The sequence below is a fragment of the Peromyscus californicus genome, unplaced genomic scaffold (genome assembly GCF_007827085.1).
Source record: "Peromyscus californicus insignis strain IS unplaced genomic scaffold, ASM782708v3 Scaffold_6__1_contigs__length_162567912, whole genome shotgun sequence".
Lineage (NCBI taxonomy): Eukaryota > Metazoa > Chordata > Mammalia > Rodentia > Cricetidae > Peromyscus > Peromyscus californicus.
In genome coordinates this window covers 4,794,714-4,812,140 of record NW_026294584.1, presented here as the reverse complement: position 1 = coordinate 4,812,140, position 17,427 = coordinate 4,794,714, and the positions used below count along the sequence as shown (strand labels likewise).

The 17,427-nt window shown below is 36.2% G+C and overlaps 1 protein-coding gene across 10 annotated transcripts in view; it reads left to right on the top strand.

Moving 5' to 3' along the window:
• Nucleotides 1–17,427, top strand: part of Magi2 (membrane associated guanylate kinase, WW and PDZ domain containing 2) — a 1,438,220-nt gene that overhangs the window by 413,662 nt on the left and 1,007,131 nt on the right. For all 10 annotated transcript variants that reach the window (XM_052720134.1, XM_052720125.1, XM_052720126.1 and 7 more), the window contains exon 2: nt 10,040–10,156. In XM_052720134.1, the coding sequence (XP_052576094.1) occupies nt 10,040–10,156 (117 nt within the window). The remainder of the gene's footprint in view (nt 1–10,039; nt 10,157–17,427) is intronic.

Genomic DNA, 17,427 nt, shown 5'->3' with positions numbered 1-17,427 from the left:
GTTTCTCCTCGAATTTGCATAGGGTCTGACCACAGGGTGGCGCTCTCACAGGTTGGATGATTTCTCTGTTAACATGTGATGATCAAATGAGAAGAGAGTGATATGCAAACCAGAAAAGAAAACAGGACAATGGGTCTGCAGTCAATTTTACTTTGACATTTCAGTCTTCATGAATGAAAGAAACATTGATTTCTGTGTAAGCCACCAGGAAGTCTATGGTATTCTGTTATGGCAGCTTGGAGGAAAAGGAGACTCAGAAATGACTTCTGCATCCCCAAAAGAATAAATGTTGAAGTGGTAACTAAAATTTAGTTTTTCTACTGAAAACTCTACCCTTATTTCTACAGTTATAATTTGCACTGTTTTCAAAAATGTTTGAAGGTTTTTGTGCTATAATAAAAATTCAATTTTTATTACATAGAGACTCTTGGAAATTTTACATACCTACATGTATATGTATGTATAAGTGGATGTATATGAATATGTATATGTATATTTTTGGATGAATTTAATAGTGGAGTGCTTGTCTAATAAGCCCTGGGTTCAATCCTCAAAGCACTCTCAAAATTTTTCTTACATTAATTATTTAAATCATGTTTAAATATAGCAGATTAATATTTTATGTACATATAGAATTTTTATTGTTATAAAATCACATTGAGTAACAATTTATAGTGTACGTATATAAAAAGTGTGTACATATTCTTTTTTTTTAGATATTTTTTTTTATTTTGCAATTCAATTCAGTTCTACATATCAGCCACAGATTCCCTTGTTCTCCCCCCCCTCCCGCCCACCTCATTTGTCCCCCAGCCCACCCCCCATTCCCACCTCCTCCAGGGCAAAGCCTCCCCCGCGGACTGAGATCAACCTGGTAGACTCAGTCCAGGCAGGTCCAGTCCCCTCCTCCCAGGCTGAGCCAAGTGACCCTGCATAGGCCCCAGGTTTCAAACAGCCGACTCATGCAATGAGCACAGGACCCAGTCCCACTGCCTGGATGCCTCCCAAACAGATCAAGCCAATCAACTGTCTTACCCCTTCAGAGGGCCTGATCCAGTTGGGGGCCCCTCAGCCATTGGTTCATAGTTCATGTGTTTCCATTTGTTTGGCTATTTGTCCCTGTGCTTTATCCAACCTTGGTCTCAACATCGCTCATATAAACCCTCCTCTTTCTCCCTAATTGGGCTCCCAGAACTCCACCTGGGGCCTAGCCATGGATCTCTGCATCCAGATCCCTCAGTCTTTGGATGGGGTTTCTAGCACGACAATTAGGGTGTTTGGCCATCCCATCACCAGAGTAGGTCAGTTCGGGCTGTCTCTCGACCATTGCCAGCAGTCTATTGTGGGGGCATCTTTGTGGATTTCTGTGGGCCTCTCTAGCACTTTGCTTCTTCCTATTCTCATGTGTGTTTAAATATAGCAGCTGTTAATATTTTATGTACATAGAGAATTTTTATTGTTATAAAATCACTTTGAGTAACAATTTATAGTGTACTTATATAAAAAGTGTGTACATATTCTTATGTAAGTTTTTACACATCATACTCTACTATATGTAGAAATATAATTTTATTTATATAATTATACATTATGAATTTATTGTATGGAGAACAATTATGAGATTTATCGATGAACTATCATGGAAAGTCCAAGCAAGCTTTTCTATTCCTAATGGCCTCATTATATAGTTAACATTATTTATGAAACAGGTTGAAAATTGTTTTTCTTGTTAAAATTAGGCTCTGAAATGGTAAAAATACTGTAATATAGTGATATTTTGTATCACTATATGTTATACATATTCTATCTGGTTTCTAGTACCTTTGATAAGCTTAATTCTTCTCTCACACAGCATATTTTTGTAGATTGCACATAAAACAACACTAGAGACTGGGATGGGAAAAGGGGAGAAGACATGAGTAGGATCCACTGTCTTGGGAGCTCCCAGCTAAAGGGAGGATATTAAGCCAGCAAGTGGCCTTTAGAATGCATAGAGTGCTTGAGGAGATGCTGGGTCTACAAAAGTTCCAATGAGAGAGGTCTCCCAGCTCAGTGAAAGATGACTTCAAGTTGCAGTGTGGATAGTAATTTCATGGTTATATCAAAAAGAAAAGAATCTTATTAGCTGGAAACAATAAAGAGAAAGCTGGAAATGCTGGGCAGAAAAATACACCAACAAGGCAATATGTTGGATATCTTTTCACAACACCATTTTCTTTTTTTTAATATTTATTTTCTTTTATTGAAAATAGATTTTTTTCTCACATATTATATCCTGATTCTGGTTTCTTCTCCCTCTACTCTTCCCAGTTCCTCCACCTCCCCTTCCATCCAGGTCCACTCCCTTTATTTCTCTTATTAGAAAACAAACAGGCTTCTAATGGATAATAATAAAACAAGATAAAACAAAAACTGACACATTGAAATAGGATGAAACAAACAAGTAAAAAAGCTTAAGAAATGCACTAGAATCAGAGACCCAATCACTTGCACACTCATAAATCCCGTAAAACCCCAAACTGAAAGCCTTAATATAAAGGCAGAGGACCTGGTGCAGACCCGTGCAGAGGCCCTTTCACACTGCCTTCTGTGAGCCCGTAAGAACTTTGATCACGTTGATTTAGAGGCCCTTGTTTTCTTGGTGTCCTTCATCTTCTCTGACTCTTATGCTTGTAACAGGATGTTTCTCCAGTCCTGCCTGGCCCTGAGATCCAGATGAATCTCTGCCACCCGAGGTCCTGCAGCCACTTATAAAATAACTATTCAGAGGCTTATATTAATTAAAAACTGTATGGTCTATGGCTAAAGCTTCTTGCTAGCTAGCTCTTATAACTTAACTCAACCCATTTCTATTAATCGATGTCTTGTTGCATGGCTTTGTGGCTTACTAGTACTTTCACATCTTGCTTCTCCTGGCGACAGCTCGCAGCTTCCCCTCACTCTCCTTTCTTCTTCTGTCTCTTCAGTTCAAATGTGCTGCCTAACCTTATTCTGCCTTGCCATTGGCCAAACAAATATCAACCAATCAGAGCAACACACAATCGCAGTGCACAGAAAGACATCCCACAGCCTATGTTCTTTCCACCTCCTCTTCCATGAGGGGTCCCTGAGCTCTGAGGGGAGGGATTTGATGGAGACATCCCATTTCAGGATGCGTTGTTGTTTGTTATTACTCTTTTGAGGGGCTCGCCACCCAGCTCCCAAATAAATCACACAGAGAGGCTTATTCTTAATTATAAATGCCCGGCCTTCACTTGGCTTGTTTCTTGCCAGTTTTTCTTAACTTTAAATATTGCATCTACCTTTTGCCTCTGGGTTTTTTTTTTCCTTTTCTTACTTCTGTATATCTTACTTTCACTCTTACTCTGTGACTGGCTGTGTGTCTGGGTGTCTGGCCCCTAGCATCATCTTCTCCTTATTCTTCTTATTCCTTCTTCTCCTCCCAGATTTCTCCTTCTATTTATTCTTTCTGCCTGCCAGCCCTGCCTATCCTTTCTCCTGCCTTGCTATTGGCCATTCAGCTCTTTATTAGACCATCAGGTATTTTAGACAGGCAAACTAATACAGCTTCACAGAGTTAAACAAATGCAACATAAAAGAGTGTAACATATCTTTGCATCATTAAACAAATGTTTCATAGCATAAACAAATGTAAAACATCTTAAAATAATATTCTACAACAGGGATGGGTGTTCTCAGTTCTCTCTTTCTTTGTAATGTCTGGCTGTGGTCTCTGTACTTGTTTTCATCTGCTGCAAGAGAAAGCTTTTCTAATGATGGCTGAGCAAGACACTGACCTATGAGTACCCAGGATGTCATTAGGTGTCATGTTATTGCTACTTTTCTATTAACAACGGAAGTATTTATTTTTGCCCTAGGTCCCTGAGCTATCTAGTCTCAGTGTTGGCTATGGGTTCCATCTCAGGCAATGGGCCTTAAATCATTTATTGGTTACTCTTACAAGTTTTGTGCCACTGTTGCCCTAGCATATTTTGCAGGCAAGATACCATTTAAATCAAAGGTTTATGGTTGGCTTGGTGTTTATGTTTCTCTTTTGGCAGCATGCAGAGTACTTTCCTGTACTAATGATACTGGGACATAGAGGTGAAGGCTCTATGTAGGCACCAGCTCAACTTCTGCATATTCAATGAGTTGTGTAGGTGTTGTCTTTAGCAATGGAATCTTGCCATCAGTTTGTAGAGAGCAACCTATAGTCTTGGCAACTGCCTGGATTATTTGGGATACCTTTGGCAAACAGCTCAATTAAACGTAATCCAATCCTGACACTGGAAACTTCATTTGGTGGCAAGAGATGGCCCACTGGCACTTTATCTCCCCCATTATTTGGTGATTTCATTTAGATAACCTTCATATATGTACATATTTTGGGAAGCATCTACTGTATTAAGTTTCCCTACTACCCCTCAAATGGCCCTTAATTTTAACTGTCTATGTCTTCATGATGAATGCATGTGCTTACACTTTGCTTGCTCTCCTAATTAAAGCTACCCCCTAAAAGAGGCATTTTGACTGAGGAAAGAAGTGATAGTTTGACTCAAAGCCCTACCATACCAACACAAAACGTAAAAGGTGAAGTCACTCAAGATGAAAAAACAAAGAAACTGAGACACCGGGACCTCTTTTTTTTAACCTCAGAAAAAATTAAGCACAATAATAAATGCAAAGGATAAAATACAAACAAACACAATGGCCAATTTCAGCATCCTGTAGAATAGGAATGAAAAATAAAACTGGGGCAAAAAGTGACATCCTCACTTACCCTGAAGCACTGGATGGCATTCTGGTGCTCAGCTCCTATTCTTCCCCATGCCCACCACTACCATCTGAAGAATGAACTGAAATTGATTTACATTGATATATTTATTCATAAGGCACATGTCCATTCCAGAAGTAGTTGTTTTTTCAAGGAGAGATAAAAATGAGTCAATGGTTAGTGCATGAATGAAAGCCTCCAGCTACTAGCAATCAGTGCCTTGTTATAAACACTCTACATATTAGTGCATTTCCATCTCAAATTTTGAAAGAGTATCTGGTTTTAGTAATAGAAGTAGAACTGACTGACACATTTTCTTAAGGAATATACCAAGTATTCACCCATTTTATCCAAGCAACATTTTACTTTCCTTCCTTCATCTGGCTGTTCAAATAATCAAAGGGATGAAGCTGTCATCCTCTACCAGGGACACTCCTAAGAAACACAAGAGCTTTACTCTCGATGCACAGTTTCAATGACTAACATTTTGAGATTTCTTAGATAGTTCCTGAGTTTTGCTTCCTTATAGTTCACTCATTCTGTTTCACACAATCTCTGTATCACTTCTCTCATTTGCAATAGAAAGAATCTAAACTATGTTCGTTCCTTAACATTCTTCTTAAGTTACACTTTGATGTTAAGTTCAAAAGATTGCCTGAGGTCCCCTTGAGAATGGACTTTACAGCTTTAGACTAAAAAGTTGGATCTTTACAGAGTTCACAGTGTGGCCCACAGTCTACACATGCATGAGATACACCCCATCCTTCTCTTTCACTAAGTCTTGTTGGTATTTAAGTTTGCAACACTTTTTATGTGAAGAAAATGAAAGTGTTGTCCGATAAGTATTGTAGTGGTATTGAAATATAGTAAGACCCACTGGATGCTAAAGCAGACAAGAGATGAAGACCTGGACAGTGCTCTGCTTGACATAAACACCCTGGACCTAAAGACCAACAAGAAAGAGAACAAACGTTCTACAAACACTAACAAAGAAGACCAGGGCGATCATGAAGACAAATAAGAAGGGAGATTTCCTATTTTGATAAAAAGCAATGTTGCTTTAACGCTGTAAATTTTTGTGTTAGCTTGCTTTAAATTTTTAACTTGTAAGGACTGGTGTGTGCATTCGACACACACCACTGCAAGAAATAAAATAAAAACTTAAAAAAAATAACTGAGATCATCTTAGACTTTAGGCTCTATTTTTAGCTCAGGCATCCTTCAATGTCTGTTACCTAATCCCTCTCACTTGAAATCTCTTATCAATTGCTACATAGGTGTATAAATAGTCCATATACATAGACCATTTATAAATGTATTTACCAAGTGAGATTTTATTATAAAGCTTTTCAACTGTGTTAGTTATAAAAGACTATGTACCCCATTATCTCTAAAATATTTATCTTATCTCATAAAACAAGAAACCTTTGCTCATATAGTTGATCATACTACTTTTAGCTGCCTAATAAAGCCATCAGATATCCAGCTGTTTCTAACTTCTACCCTAACCTTTGTGTGAGCTTCTTGCTTGTGTTTGCTGCTTCCTGGTCTGAGCACAGCTGTTGTATCTCAGATACCATGTCAAGTTCAAGGAATAAATAACTTTCTCATTTTGTATGATCTCAATGGCTAGAACTAGCTGCTAAAAGCTACAAGGACAGTTAGGAGTAAGGCTCTGGATGGAATGGCTGTTTTAGATCCATGTGACTGGTGGCTGACCATGAGCATGAGCATGCTTAGATCCAAAAACAAATCAAAATTATCTTACCAAGAATTAACAGGAGAAAGGAAGTTGGATAGGTAAACTATTTTCATTTGCCACAATACGAACACTGAAAAAAATAAAGTTGTTTTGACTAAGAGATGCTCTGGTAAATTGTGACAGATAATCAAGGATGGAGAATACATGGAACAAAAAAAATACTTCCAAAACAAATAGGATCATCTGTAATTTGTAGCAAGTCATATAATTAGTGAAGGAAATTTAACACTTATTCTTAAAAGCTTCTTCAAGTTTTTCCTTGGAGGGAAAATATCACTAGCCATTAAAATGAGTTGATAAACATTTAGTAATTATTTTCTAAGGGATATAAATTTTCAAGATGGTAAATGTTATATATTTGTGGTGGAAGAAATGGTAATATATTTTCAGGGACAAAGTGATATAGAGTATAAAATGTGATTTTACTCATACTACATTAGGGGAATGATTCTGGCTTACATTTATGAGAAAACTACAGCTGGTATTCTGTAACTGGCATTTTCTTGGGCTACCAGAAAGCTTTTCATCACTTGTTATGTCCCACATATGAGGCAGAAAGATGAAAAGAAGGGAGAGAGGGTGCAGTTGAGGAAAGACCTACAGACTAAAATGCAGGCAGCACCAACAGCTGAGGACAGCCGACGGGCGTGATGCTTGCTCAGTAGCTGTGATGAGTTATCAAAGGGGAAGGTGTTCTGCTGATGGGGGCTGGCAGGCACAAGGCAGGAAAAGAGTGTTTTACAATGCCTGGGTTACCACTTCACGGGCTGCCAGTGAATTTAAGACACATGGACACAGCGTGCTTGAAGATCATATTGGTTAGTCTTGATCAACTTGAAACAAACCAAGTACTTCAGAAAAGGGAACTCAACCAAAGAATCGCCTTTATCAGAGTGTCTGGCATGTTTATAGGGTAGTTTCTTTATTATTAACTGATGCCTGAGGACCCATCCTAGTGTGAGCTTTGCCTCCCTAGGTAGATGGCTCTGGCTGTATGAGAAAATTTGCTAAGCAAGGTAGAGAAGGAAGGCAGGAGTCCCTCTTCTTCCATGGTCTGTGCTTCTGTCCCCACTTTGAGATTCCTGCCATAGCTTCCTTATGACATGAGAGTGTAAGCTGAAAGTGTGATTTTGGTCATGTTTATCTCAGAACAGAAACCAAACCAGGATAAAGATGTCAACCGTGGGTCTTTGATGATTTGTTGCTTGACTGCTTTGCTTTGGCTGAGAGAATAGTTTTGAATTTAGAAAATTTTATGTATAGTCATTCTGAGTGAAATATTTGTGTGCACCCAATAAATAGTGTTTCCTTTATTTTCCGTTATCACATTGGCCTGCCTAAAAAAAATAGATTAAGAGGCCACATCCTCAAATATGTAAGAAACATTATTTGGGAGTCTGAATTGTGATAGTTGAATGAGTTACAGTTATTTTCCGTGGCATGTTACTGTGAGTATTCCCACAGACAAGGAGGCAATTGAAGTGATACACTTGAAGAACCTCAGACATTTTGCAGTGAATGTAAATAAATATGCTGAAAAGTTTGTGGGAAGTGTTTGTGTTGCATTTCTGCACTCCCATGTCATGCCATTTCACATGACAAAGCTGGTGTACATATTTGTGAACTCTGAGAGTCTAAAGAATTGGAAAAGTTTATGTTTGGAATCTACCATAGTTTTCCATTACCTTTAGCTGTATTGTTGCTTTTTTCCTTCATGTATTAGTCAAGACTCTTTAGAAGAACAAAATTAAATATTGTATTTATATATAGATTATGTTTATTTATACATATAAATATATGTTGCATAAGTAAATATTTTATATATATATATATATATATATATATATGTATATGAGGATTTATTATAGTAGCTGACAAGCTGTGATCTAGCTAGTCCAAGAATGGGTGTCTCCCCACAAAAAGTCCAAAAAGCCTGTAAGTTGTTCAGTCCACAAGGCTGGCTGTGTCATCTGGTCTTCTTCATACCTCATAATCCCAAAGAATTAGCGTCTAATACCAGTGAGTCTAGTGAGAGCTTCCTTCTTCCATGTCCTTTATATATGTTGCCACCAGAAGGTATAGCCCATTTCAGGTGGATCTTCCCACCTCACAAGACCTGGATTCAGGGTAGGTCTTCCCAAGTCAACTGATTAGTTAAGAAAATCACCCTCAGAGGTACCCCAGCCACTTGGGTTTTAGTCAGTTGTGGATTGTAGTCAAGTTGCCAACCAAGGACAGCAGGCACACTTCATTTGCCTTAACATTTTTGCTTGAGAAGACAAGAGTTTATAGTGTTCTTGTTTACATTTGTAGGCATTTTGGATTTTTTAAAAAACCAATTTATTTATTTGTGTGTGTGTGTGTGTGCGCGCGCACGCGCGCGCCTGCATGAATTTGTGTGAGCCCAGCTCCACAGCAAGCCACAGAGTAAGAGTAAGATTTACAGAAGTAAGAGAATGGGAAAAGCCCAGAGGCAAAAGGTAGATGGAATAAGTTAAGAAAAACTGGCTAGAAGCTAAGCCACGCTAAGGCAGGGCATTCGTAATTAAGGATTAAGCCACCATGTAATTTATATGGGAGCTGGGTGGCAGGCCCCAAAAAGAGTAAAAATCTCCAACAGTACACTTTCTTGGCTGATGACTATATTAAGAGCCCCCAGTATTTTGTTTTTTAATTTATTCTTTCCAGTTTGGAACTAGAAAGAATCTTAAAATGAATATTCATAATATAATAAATTTATCATTAATTTAAACTTAATATTCAATAGAACTGCATCAGTGGCTTTTCAAATCCATAGCCCCATTCTTCTTTAGATTATAATAGCAAACATATTTAAATTATTTGTTGGCAAAAGAAGAAATGCCATTCAAACTTTACTTCTAGCTAAAACTTCAGCACATATATTACATAACATAGAAATCACTTTGATTTATTTCATGGAGGGGAGAAAGTCATCAATATTTATGTAGCCATTTTTCTTTTAACTTTTTATATCACTTTATTTCCATAGTAACCTTAAATAACTTAAAAGTCTTTTCAAACTCAGAAGACATTTGCTGAGTAAATAAGCCAGTAACAAAGGGTAAATATTATATGATCCCTCTTACAGGTGATGCCTGTAGCAATGAAGTTCATAGAAATAGAATTAAAATGGTGATTAGTCGTGTTTAGGGGAAAAAGCAATGGAAATGAAGAAATCAATGACCTTTTAGCCCTGCAATGAGATACATTATGGATAATCCAATTATATATAGTTCAGTAGTAACTAATACCCTACCAATATAAAAACTATACTTTAAATGAAAAATAAAGATACTTACAAATTACTTAGTATAGACATGGAAAGCAGACTAATTGTTATATTAGTGATAAATGCCTTAGACATCAAAAGAGTAACTTGAAATTATTCATCCTTTATATGTTATGAATGTATTTATAATATAATCAAGTTGTATCCTTATTATATTTTCTAAATCTCTTACAAAGAAACTTTATTATTTTAGGAGGAATTGTTGATAAGGATCTTCGTCACTACCTCAACTTAAGATTTCAGAAGGGTTCTGTTGACCACGAACTTCAGCAAATCATCCGTGACAACCTCTACCTCCGCACAGTGCCATGTGAGTACCATGGCCAAATTTCTTTTCTTTCTATGATAAACAGAGACATGTTCAGCTATATATTTATTATTCATTTAAAAGAAAAATTCTGTCACATAGACATTTTTGGACAGTTGACATTGAAATCAGATTTGATATATGGAACTACAATTGCAAAAGCTTATAACTGTGGTTTGTGGCATATGATAAAGAAATTTATTGTTTTTAAGCTATAAAATATACCTTAGTTACACTGCTCACATTACTATTGATAATAGTGATTCTAGAGCAGACCTTCAGGAATTCTTGAACCATGACGGAAGCAGAACTCCACATGAGGAGACAGGAGACTACAAATTCCTTGGCAGAAAACATTATTAACAGAATCTGTGGTTGATTTTGCAACAGGGAGTCCCCAAGTATAAACCAATGCTATGAAACACTAATTTAATGTGTTCTATTACTCTCTGGGAAGTGATGATGGTATACATCAACTTAGACTTCTATATGCAGTCTCTCACAATTCCTTTAAAAGAGAAAACTTGGAAAATGACATAATTTGCAAAACAACCTCTGAGTCCCTGTTCCTTCTTTTTTAACATTCTCTTATTAATGTTAGGACAAAGGAATTCCTACTCAAGTCCTAGACTCTGTATAGATATCAAAATCCACTTTCTTCAAGTGAGATATTTTTGACTGCCAAAAACTATCCATACTCTCTAGAAATTCTGATCTCTTGGTGTGTATGTTTCTTTTTGCTTAGTTATATCCTAAACATTAATAAACTCAAAACTATGAGCTCTGGTGCCTTAACATTACAAGGAAACTTTGATTAGAATAAATTAAACAAGTAAGACAAAAATGATATATACAATTGAGTTACCAGCATTTTGAAAGGGATACAAATGGAAGCTTATATTAAAATATAAAAACACACAAAGATGTGAAGGTAGACTGGAAACCATGAGGGGTTTCCAATCACTGCGGATGGATGGAACTTGTCATCACTAGTCAGTACTGAATGGTCATCAGAATAATGTCATAGTATATTTATCATCCATTACTAGGTAAGAACACTTGATAGTTGTTATCTTGTTGATCAAAATAATTCTTATTCCTTGCGTGTTTGTAAGTGAGTAGACACAGGGCTCTTAGTTTGAAACTGCATGCTCAGAAAAGTACACTTCAAACATGTGAGTTTGACATTTGAGTGATGGGCAAAAGATGGATTAAAGTGACTGAACTGCTTATACGGTAATGGATGGATGCATTTTTGAAGCCTTGATGCTGTCAGTGCATCTGGGTGAATTTATCTTTTGTGGCCTGAAAGAAAAGAAACCTGAAACACTAAATAAAGAGTCCAGGCACTTTGTTATGTTTAAAAGCTGAAGGTAATAGATAAGAAGCTGACATCCAGAAATACTTGTAGTCCTTGCTAAGACGGAAGGATAAATAAGAAAATGTTAATTAAATATGATGATAATGGGGGAGAATTTTGCATTAGCTAATTAACTTTTTAAAGCATCTTTCTTTAGAGTACCAAGAAAAGACTATGAAGGAAAAATAAATATAAGAATAAAACACAGGATTTATTAGTAAACCTAGAGAGCTTCAGGATGTGAATCTGGTTCAAGGTCATGAATTCAATTAGAAATCCCTGAGTAATGCCTGTAAAGGAGATAATTAGAAACTCAAAAGATCTGAATATTATCAGGAAACAATTGCTCTTTGATTTCTCAGTCACCACTCCTAATAGCCAATTTCAATAATACCATTCTCGAACAGTGCATTTAATTTGACATAGTAGTGAAAAAACATCTGATATAAAGATGATTCTGATTTATACTATTAAAAATGCTTTCACACTGAGATCCAACCTTGGACAGTCTGTCTCCTTCACTCATTATATATTTTAATGAAGTATTCAGACATTCTCTGGGATTATGCAATAAAATGTGTCAGTAGTGTGAAAAATCCTATCATTGCTCAGAGACTTGCAAGTGTATACAGCCCATCTATTGGCATTCATTATCGAATCTCATTTCCTATACATTCTCCTGGGTCAATGTAGTCTCATTATTTGAACGAACCCACTACAATAAAAGGAAAAATGCACTGCTAAGAATCATATCATTGCTCTTATATATACATAAATCAATGCGAATATTGTCACCTCTTGTTTAATCAAGCTGTGGCACTAGAAATAGGTCCTTGATAAGTACATAGAGACAAAAGTGTAATCAATTTTGGATCATGTGGGCCAGGTTAGTATTTTTCTTCACAAAACTGGATCTAACTCAGTAACTCTGGCTCCTCCATGGATTGTCCTAGTAAGTGTGACTAGAAGAAAAGGAGAGCCGAATCCTGGAGTTGAGCTTCTGTGCTGCTCAGCGTGCATGTAAGCGGCCTGGAGTCGGGGGTCCACACCTTCCCCGTCTCACTCACATGCACAAGTCTTTGTCAAAGCCAATTGTATTGACCTCTGTATACACATCTTAAGGAGGTCCATGTGAACTATGGCCACATTCTGAGCTAATCAAGGGAAGGAGGGCGCTAAATCTAGGTCTCTACTGGGCTTTATCTGTAAATAATTTGAAACCCTATGAATTAGTTTGCATAATCAAGAGATGATTTATTTAGCCTTTTGGTTTAGTTTTCTTAGAAGCTTACTGAGAATTCTTTAAAAAACAAGTTTAAGAAGCTGTATCTCTCCACTCGTGGAGGCATGAGTCCTTCATATAGTATGTGGGAGCACAAACAATTGCATGCATCCTTTCTGGTGGTATCAATTCTCTACTCTTTCCAATCCAACCACAAAGGAAACGTCTTCATGAACTGATTCCATATTTTGTGTAGAGCCTAAAACACTCTCACATGTTTATGCATTGAAGACCTTCTTTAAGTACTTCTTGTTGCCAATTATACAACTAGTAGAGGGAAATATAAGTTTTTTATGCAACCCTGGCTACTAAATGTGAAAGTTAAAGGTTTTTAAAATGGAAACTACAAACAAAGATTTCCAGTATTAAATTTCTGTTTTAAGATTCTATTTGGCCAAGCCGTGGTGGCGCACGCCTTTAATCCCAGCACTTGGGAAACAGAGCTAGGCGGATCTCTGTGAGTTTGAGGCCAGCCTGGTCTACAGAGTGAGATCCAGGACAGGCATCAAAACTACACTGAGAAACCCTGTCTTGAAAAAACAAACAAAAACCCTAAGATTCTATTTGATTGAACTTAAGTAGCAACGAGTGAAAGATGAGGAGTCAAATCTGTTGTAGCTTAGACTGTGATGAGGAGTAACCAGAAAAAATGCACACAGATAAAGGATGTAAGAATTTAGAACATCTGTCACATGGAATTTCAATTACCCTGATGGTATATAAAAGGTAAGTTGAGAAGCTCTAACTTACCAGCATTTATTTAGAAGGTAGAAAGAGTCATTTCATCCCAGCATGTTAAAATAGTTACATCAACAATTATTATACCTGGGACAGTATAAATTCAAAAGTATATATGGAAGTTGGTGAAATAAATACTTAAAAATGTTGGATTCATTTCCTAATGTTTGAAGAAATTAGAGTTTACTTTGGTTTTAATAGTCCACTGGGCATAATATTGTATATATTTAACTTTAAGACTAATCGACCACAGTTAATCTCACTATGCTTCTTATTTAAGAGAAAAAATGATCACTGCAGTTTTTTGATGACACTTCTCTCCTTTCTTTCTTTGACGTTCATTAGACACAAATTTTGATAGAAGCATAAGTGCAGGCATGTTTCACATCCTTTCCACTATCATACCATATGATGTGGAGAATGGTTTGACTACCAGTTTTTAAAGATACAAAATGAACTGGGAGATATTTATAGCTACACTTCTCTCTCAAGATAACACTGTCATTTGTTGAGATGGTTTAAAGGGAAAATATTTTAAATGTATTTAAAGTGTAAAATACTAATATATACCAGGTAAAAGGAAAATCAATAAAGCTAAAGTCAAAACTATTATATAAAAACAAATATGATTAAATATATAGACTTAAAATATGAAAGACAATACTTTTGTGAAAGATACTGAGGCATGAATCACAATAATGTTTTCACATATTTAAGTGGCTTAAGTTTGTAAAGTTAAGCCATGCTAAAAGGAATTATCAAGGATACAATTGTAAAGGTTTAGCAGCATTTTGATGTTTTGATGCTTATGACAAATTGCCTTTCACAGAGCAGATATGGGCTTTATAAAATTTATGAAAAATGATCTGTTAAAGAGTAATCATCAGTACACCAAAATTACAGTTATGCTGACTGTGAGTTCACATATAACAATAGCTGGAAAGGACTGTTAGGTTGAGGGTGGCTGCCGTGAAGACAGAAATTGTGAACAGGGTCAGAGCTCTCTGCTGTACTGGATAAAGCAAACTTTTGTTACTCAAAGCCAGTTTTTACACATTAATTTTTTTTAACTCTTTTAAATTTTAAATTTACAAATTTAAAAATACATGGTGCTAATTAAGATGATACTTTCTGTGGGTATGTATAAATATTTTTAATTAGCCCTAGTCTTGATTGTAAAGATGCATTTTTATACATGAAGTAAGATGGAAGAATGACAGTAAACTAAAAATTAGATTACCAAAAAAATTCCTTTTAGTGAAAGGAATTTCATTTAGTTGAAAATAATCAAGAATATGACTAAATTCTCAGCATATCTTTCAGTAGGTTAGGCCAACCATTGTGGTAAGTTGAGCAACAGCTAGACATACACACATAAGGGTGGAAACATCCAATTCTGTTGAATTTTAATCCAACTATAATTCAAGTAATATTCATTACACTGTTTCAGCATTATTCTTATTGTCTCAAATAAGACGCATCAATTTAGATGTTCTGATTTTAAGTCACTTTTAGAGTGTGAATCATAATCCTTTACAATTATATCAGATTAACTTAATAGCTTTTTGTTCTTTGAAAATGAATTTGATTTTTAAAAACAGACTAATTATATTTGGCACTAAATGTTAAAAACGAGTATTATTATGGAATAAATATGAATATTAGCGTCTGGGGCCAAGAGGGAAGGAAATCTATAAACAAATGTGTTGTAGAATATTAGTTTATGATGTGTTACATTCGTTTATATTGTGGAATATTTGTTTAATGATGCAAAGATGTGCTGCATTCTATTATGTTGCATTTGTTTAACTCTGTGAAGCTGTGTTACTGTGCCTGTCTAAAACATCTGATGGTCTAATAAAGAGCTGAACAGCCAATAGAAGAAATAGGTGGGCTGCCAGGCAGAGAGAATAAATAGGAGTATTCTAGGTTTAGGAAAAAAAATGAGTGAGGGAGGAGAGAGAAAAGGAGAGGAGGATGCCAGGAGCCAGCCACATAGCCACACAACTACACAGCCAGCCACAGATGGACTAAGAAGAAAAGAAAGATATATAGAATAATGAAAGGTAAAAAGCCCAGAAGCAGTTAAAGAGAAATGGAATAATTAATGTTTGAAAAGCTAGCTAGAAACAAGCCAATCTAAGACCAGGCATTCATAAGTAAGATAAGTAAGAATAAGTCTCCATGTATTTCTTTGGGATCTGGGTGGCAGGAGTCCCCAAAGGTAAAAAAACCAAACAAAACAAAACAAAAAACCCTACACAAATCAAGCAGATTTCTCAAGAAATTTATATTCTGTCCTGGAAGTCTCAATGATAAAAAAGAGAAATTTAAAGAGTTCTGAGCAGTAACAGATGCTGCAAAGTAACCATTCACTTTCTCATTGATATGGACCCCTTTCTGGTGTATTCATTAAAATGTTATGATTTTACAGGAAACTGGATTAAGATTGATCACTCTTTTTTTCTGAGAATATAAAGACTTAGCCATATGACATACATGAAAAGTATTTGTGTGTCATTTTGTGAGGATATGTAATCAGATAAGTCAATGATAACAAACTAAGCACATGATTCCATCCCAAGTCTTAATGAAGCAGTGACTTTACTGGGGTTACATACAGGATCCTAGATGACTCAAAGACAGCTATGTCAATGAAAAATAAACTCTAGCATGGCTGATGTCTCACTGAAGCTGCATCCTTGCAGGTGGACCAAGTGGATAGTCTCTCTTCCCAGTCAATGTCAATGCATATATAATTTCTGACGGAGGAGTTATGGATCTTTTATGCTTCAATTACTTTCTGAGCCTTATAAATTTAGTTTCTGAATCTAAAGAGTCTTTTCTCCCACTACAGTGGGAATATTTAATATTTTAATAGGAGGAAACTGTAGATGTAACAGTCTTATTAAATAAGAAACACAGAGTCAAATGCAGAGTTAAAAGCCCAAGAGATCAGAGCAGTAGCTAAGAGCTGAGAGTAAAACCGCCTTCTTACTACCTTCTGCCACTGCTGTCCTTCCCCTGAGAAAGAGAGCTACTTCCTGTGTATCTGTCTTTGTATTGACTTTCTGTTCTGCCTTCTCATTGGAGAAGATAGATAGGACCTCCTTGTCACTGCCTATCTATACAGACCTCCAGGTCTTCAATGGTTGGTATTGAGATTAAAGGCGTGTGTCTCCATGCTGGTGGTGTCCTTGAAAACAAAGAGATCTGCCTGTCATGTGATAGGGATTAAGGGCATGTGCTACCACTGCCACATTTCTGCTATGGCTTGTTAGCTCTGATCCGAGGCACTTTTATGTATTAACATACAAATAAAATCACATTTCAGCGCAAATAAAATATTACCATAGGAAACAGTCTTACACAACAGTTCTGTAATTATTTTCTTCTAGTCATTGAATGAACCAAGTATGTCTTCTTGGTTAGACTGTAATGCATTGGCTTAGTTGGGGGGTATATTCTATATGTGAGAAATTCATCATTTAATTAAATTAAGTCATTAATTACTAGATTCAGATTCTTACCTAGAGTATGAAGTCATGGAAAGTAAGAAGTGATTACATTTGACACCACAAGTCTTCAGTGTTAAAAGAGTACATCTATCACCAAAGAAAAGCAATAAACACTAAGAGTGAATTTTACTGATTATCCCAACCACATAAAATTCCATTTGTCCTGACTACATGAGTTTTTTTCCTCTTTCTGTGATCTAACTTTTTCATGTGGTTTCCCTTTATCTCTTTAGTCACTGTAAGAGAGAGAAACTCCTCCAGAGCTTGCAGGTCATTGATGTAGTTGGTAGGTAGAATATACAACCTGAAACTTCAAATAATGCTCTAAGAATAAGGGGATATGAATGTTTAATGCATTTTATACTCTTCCAAAAAG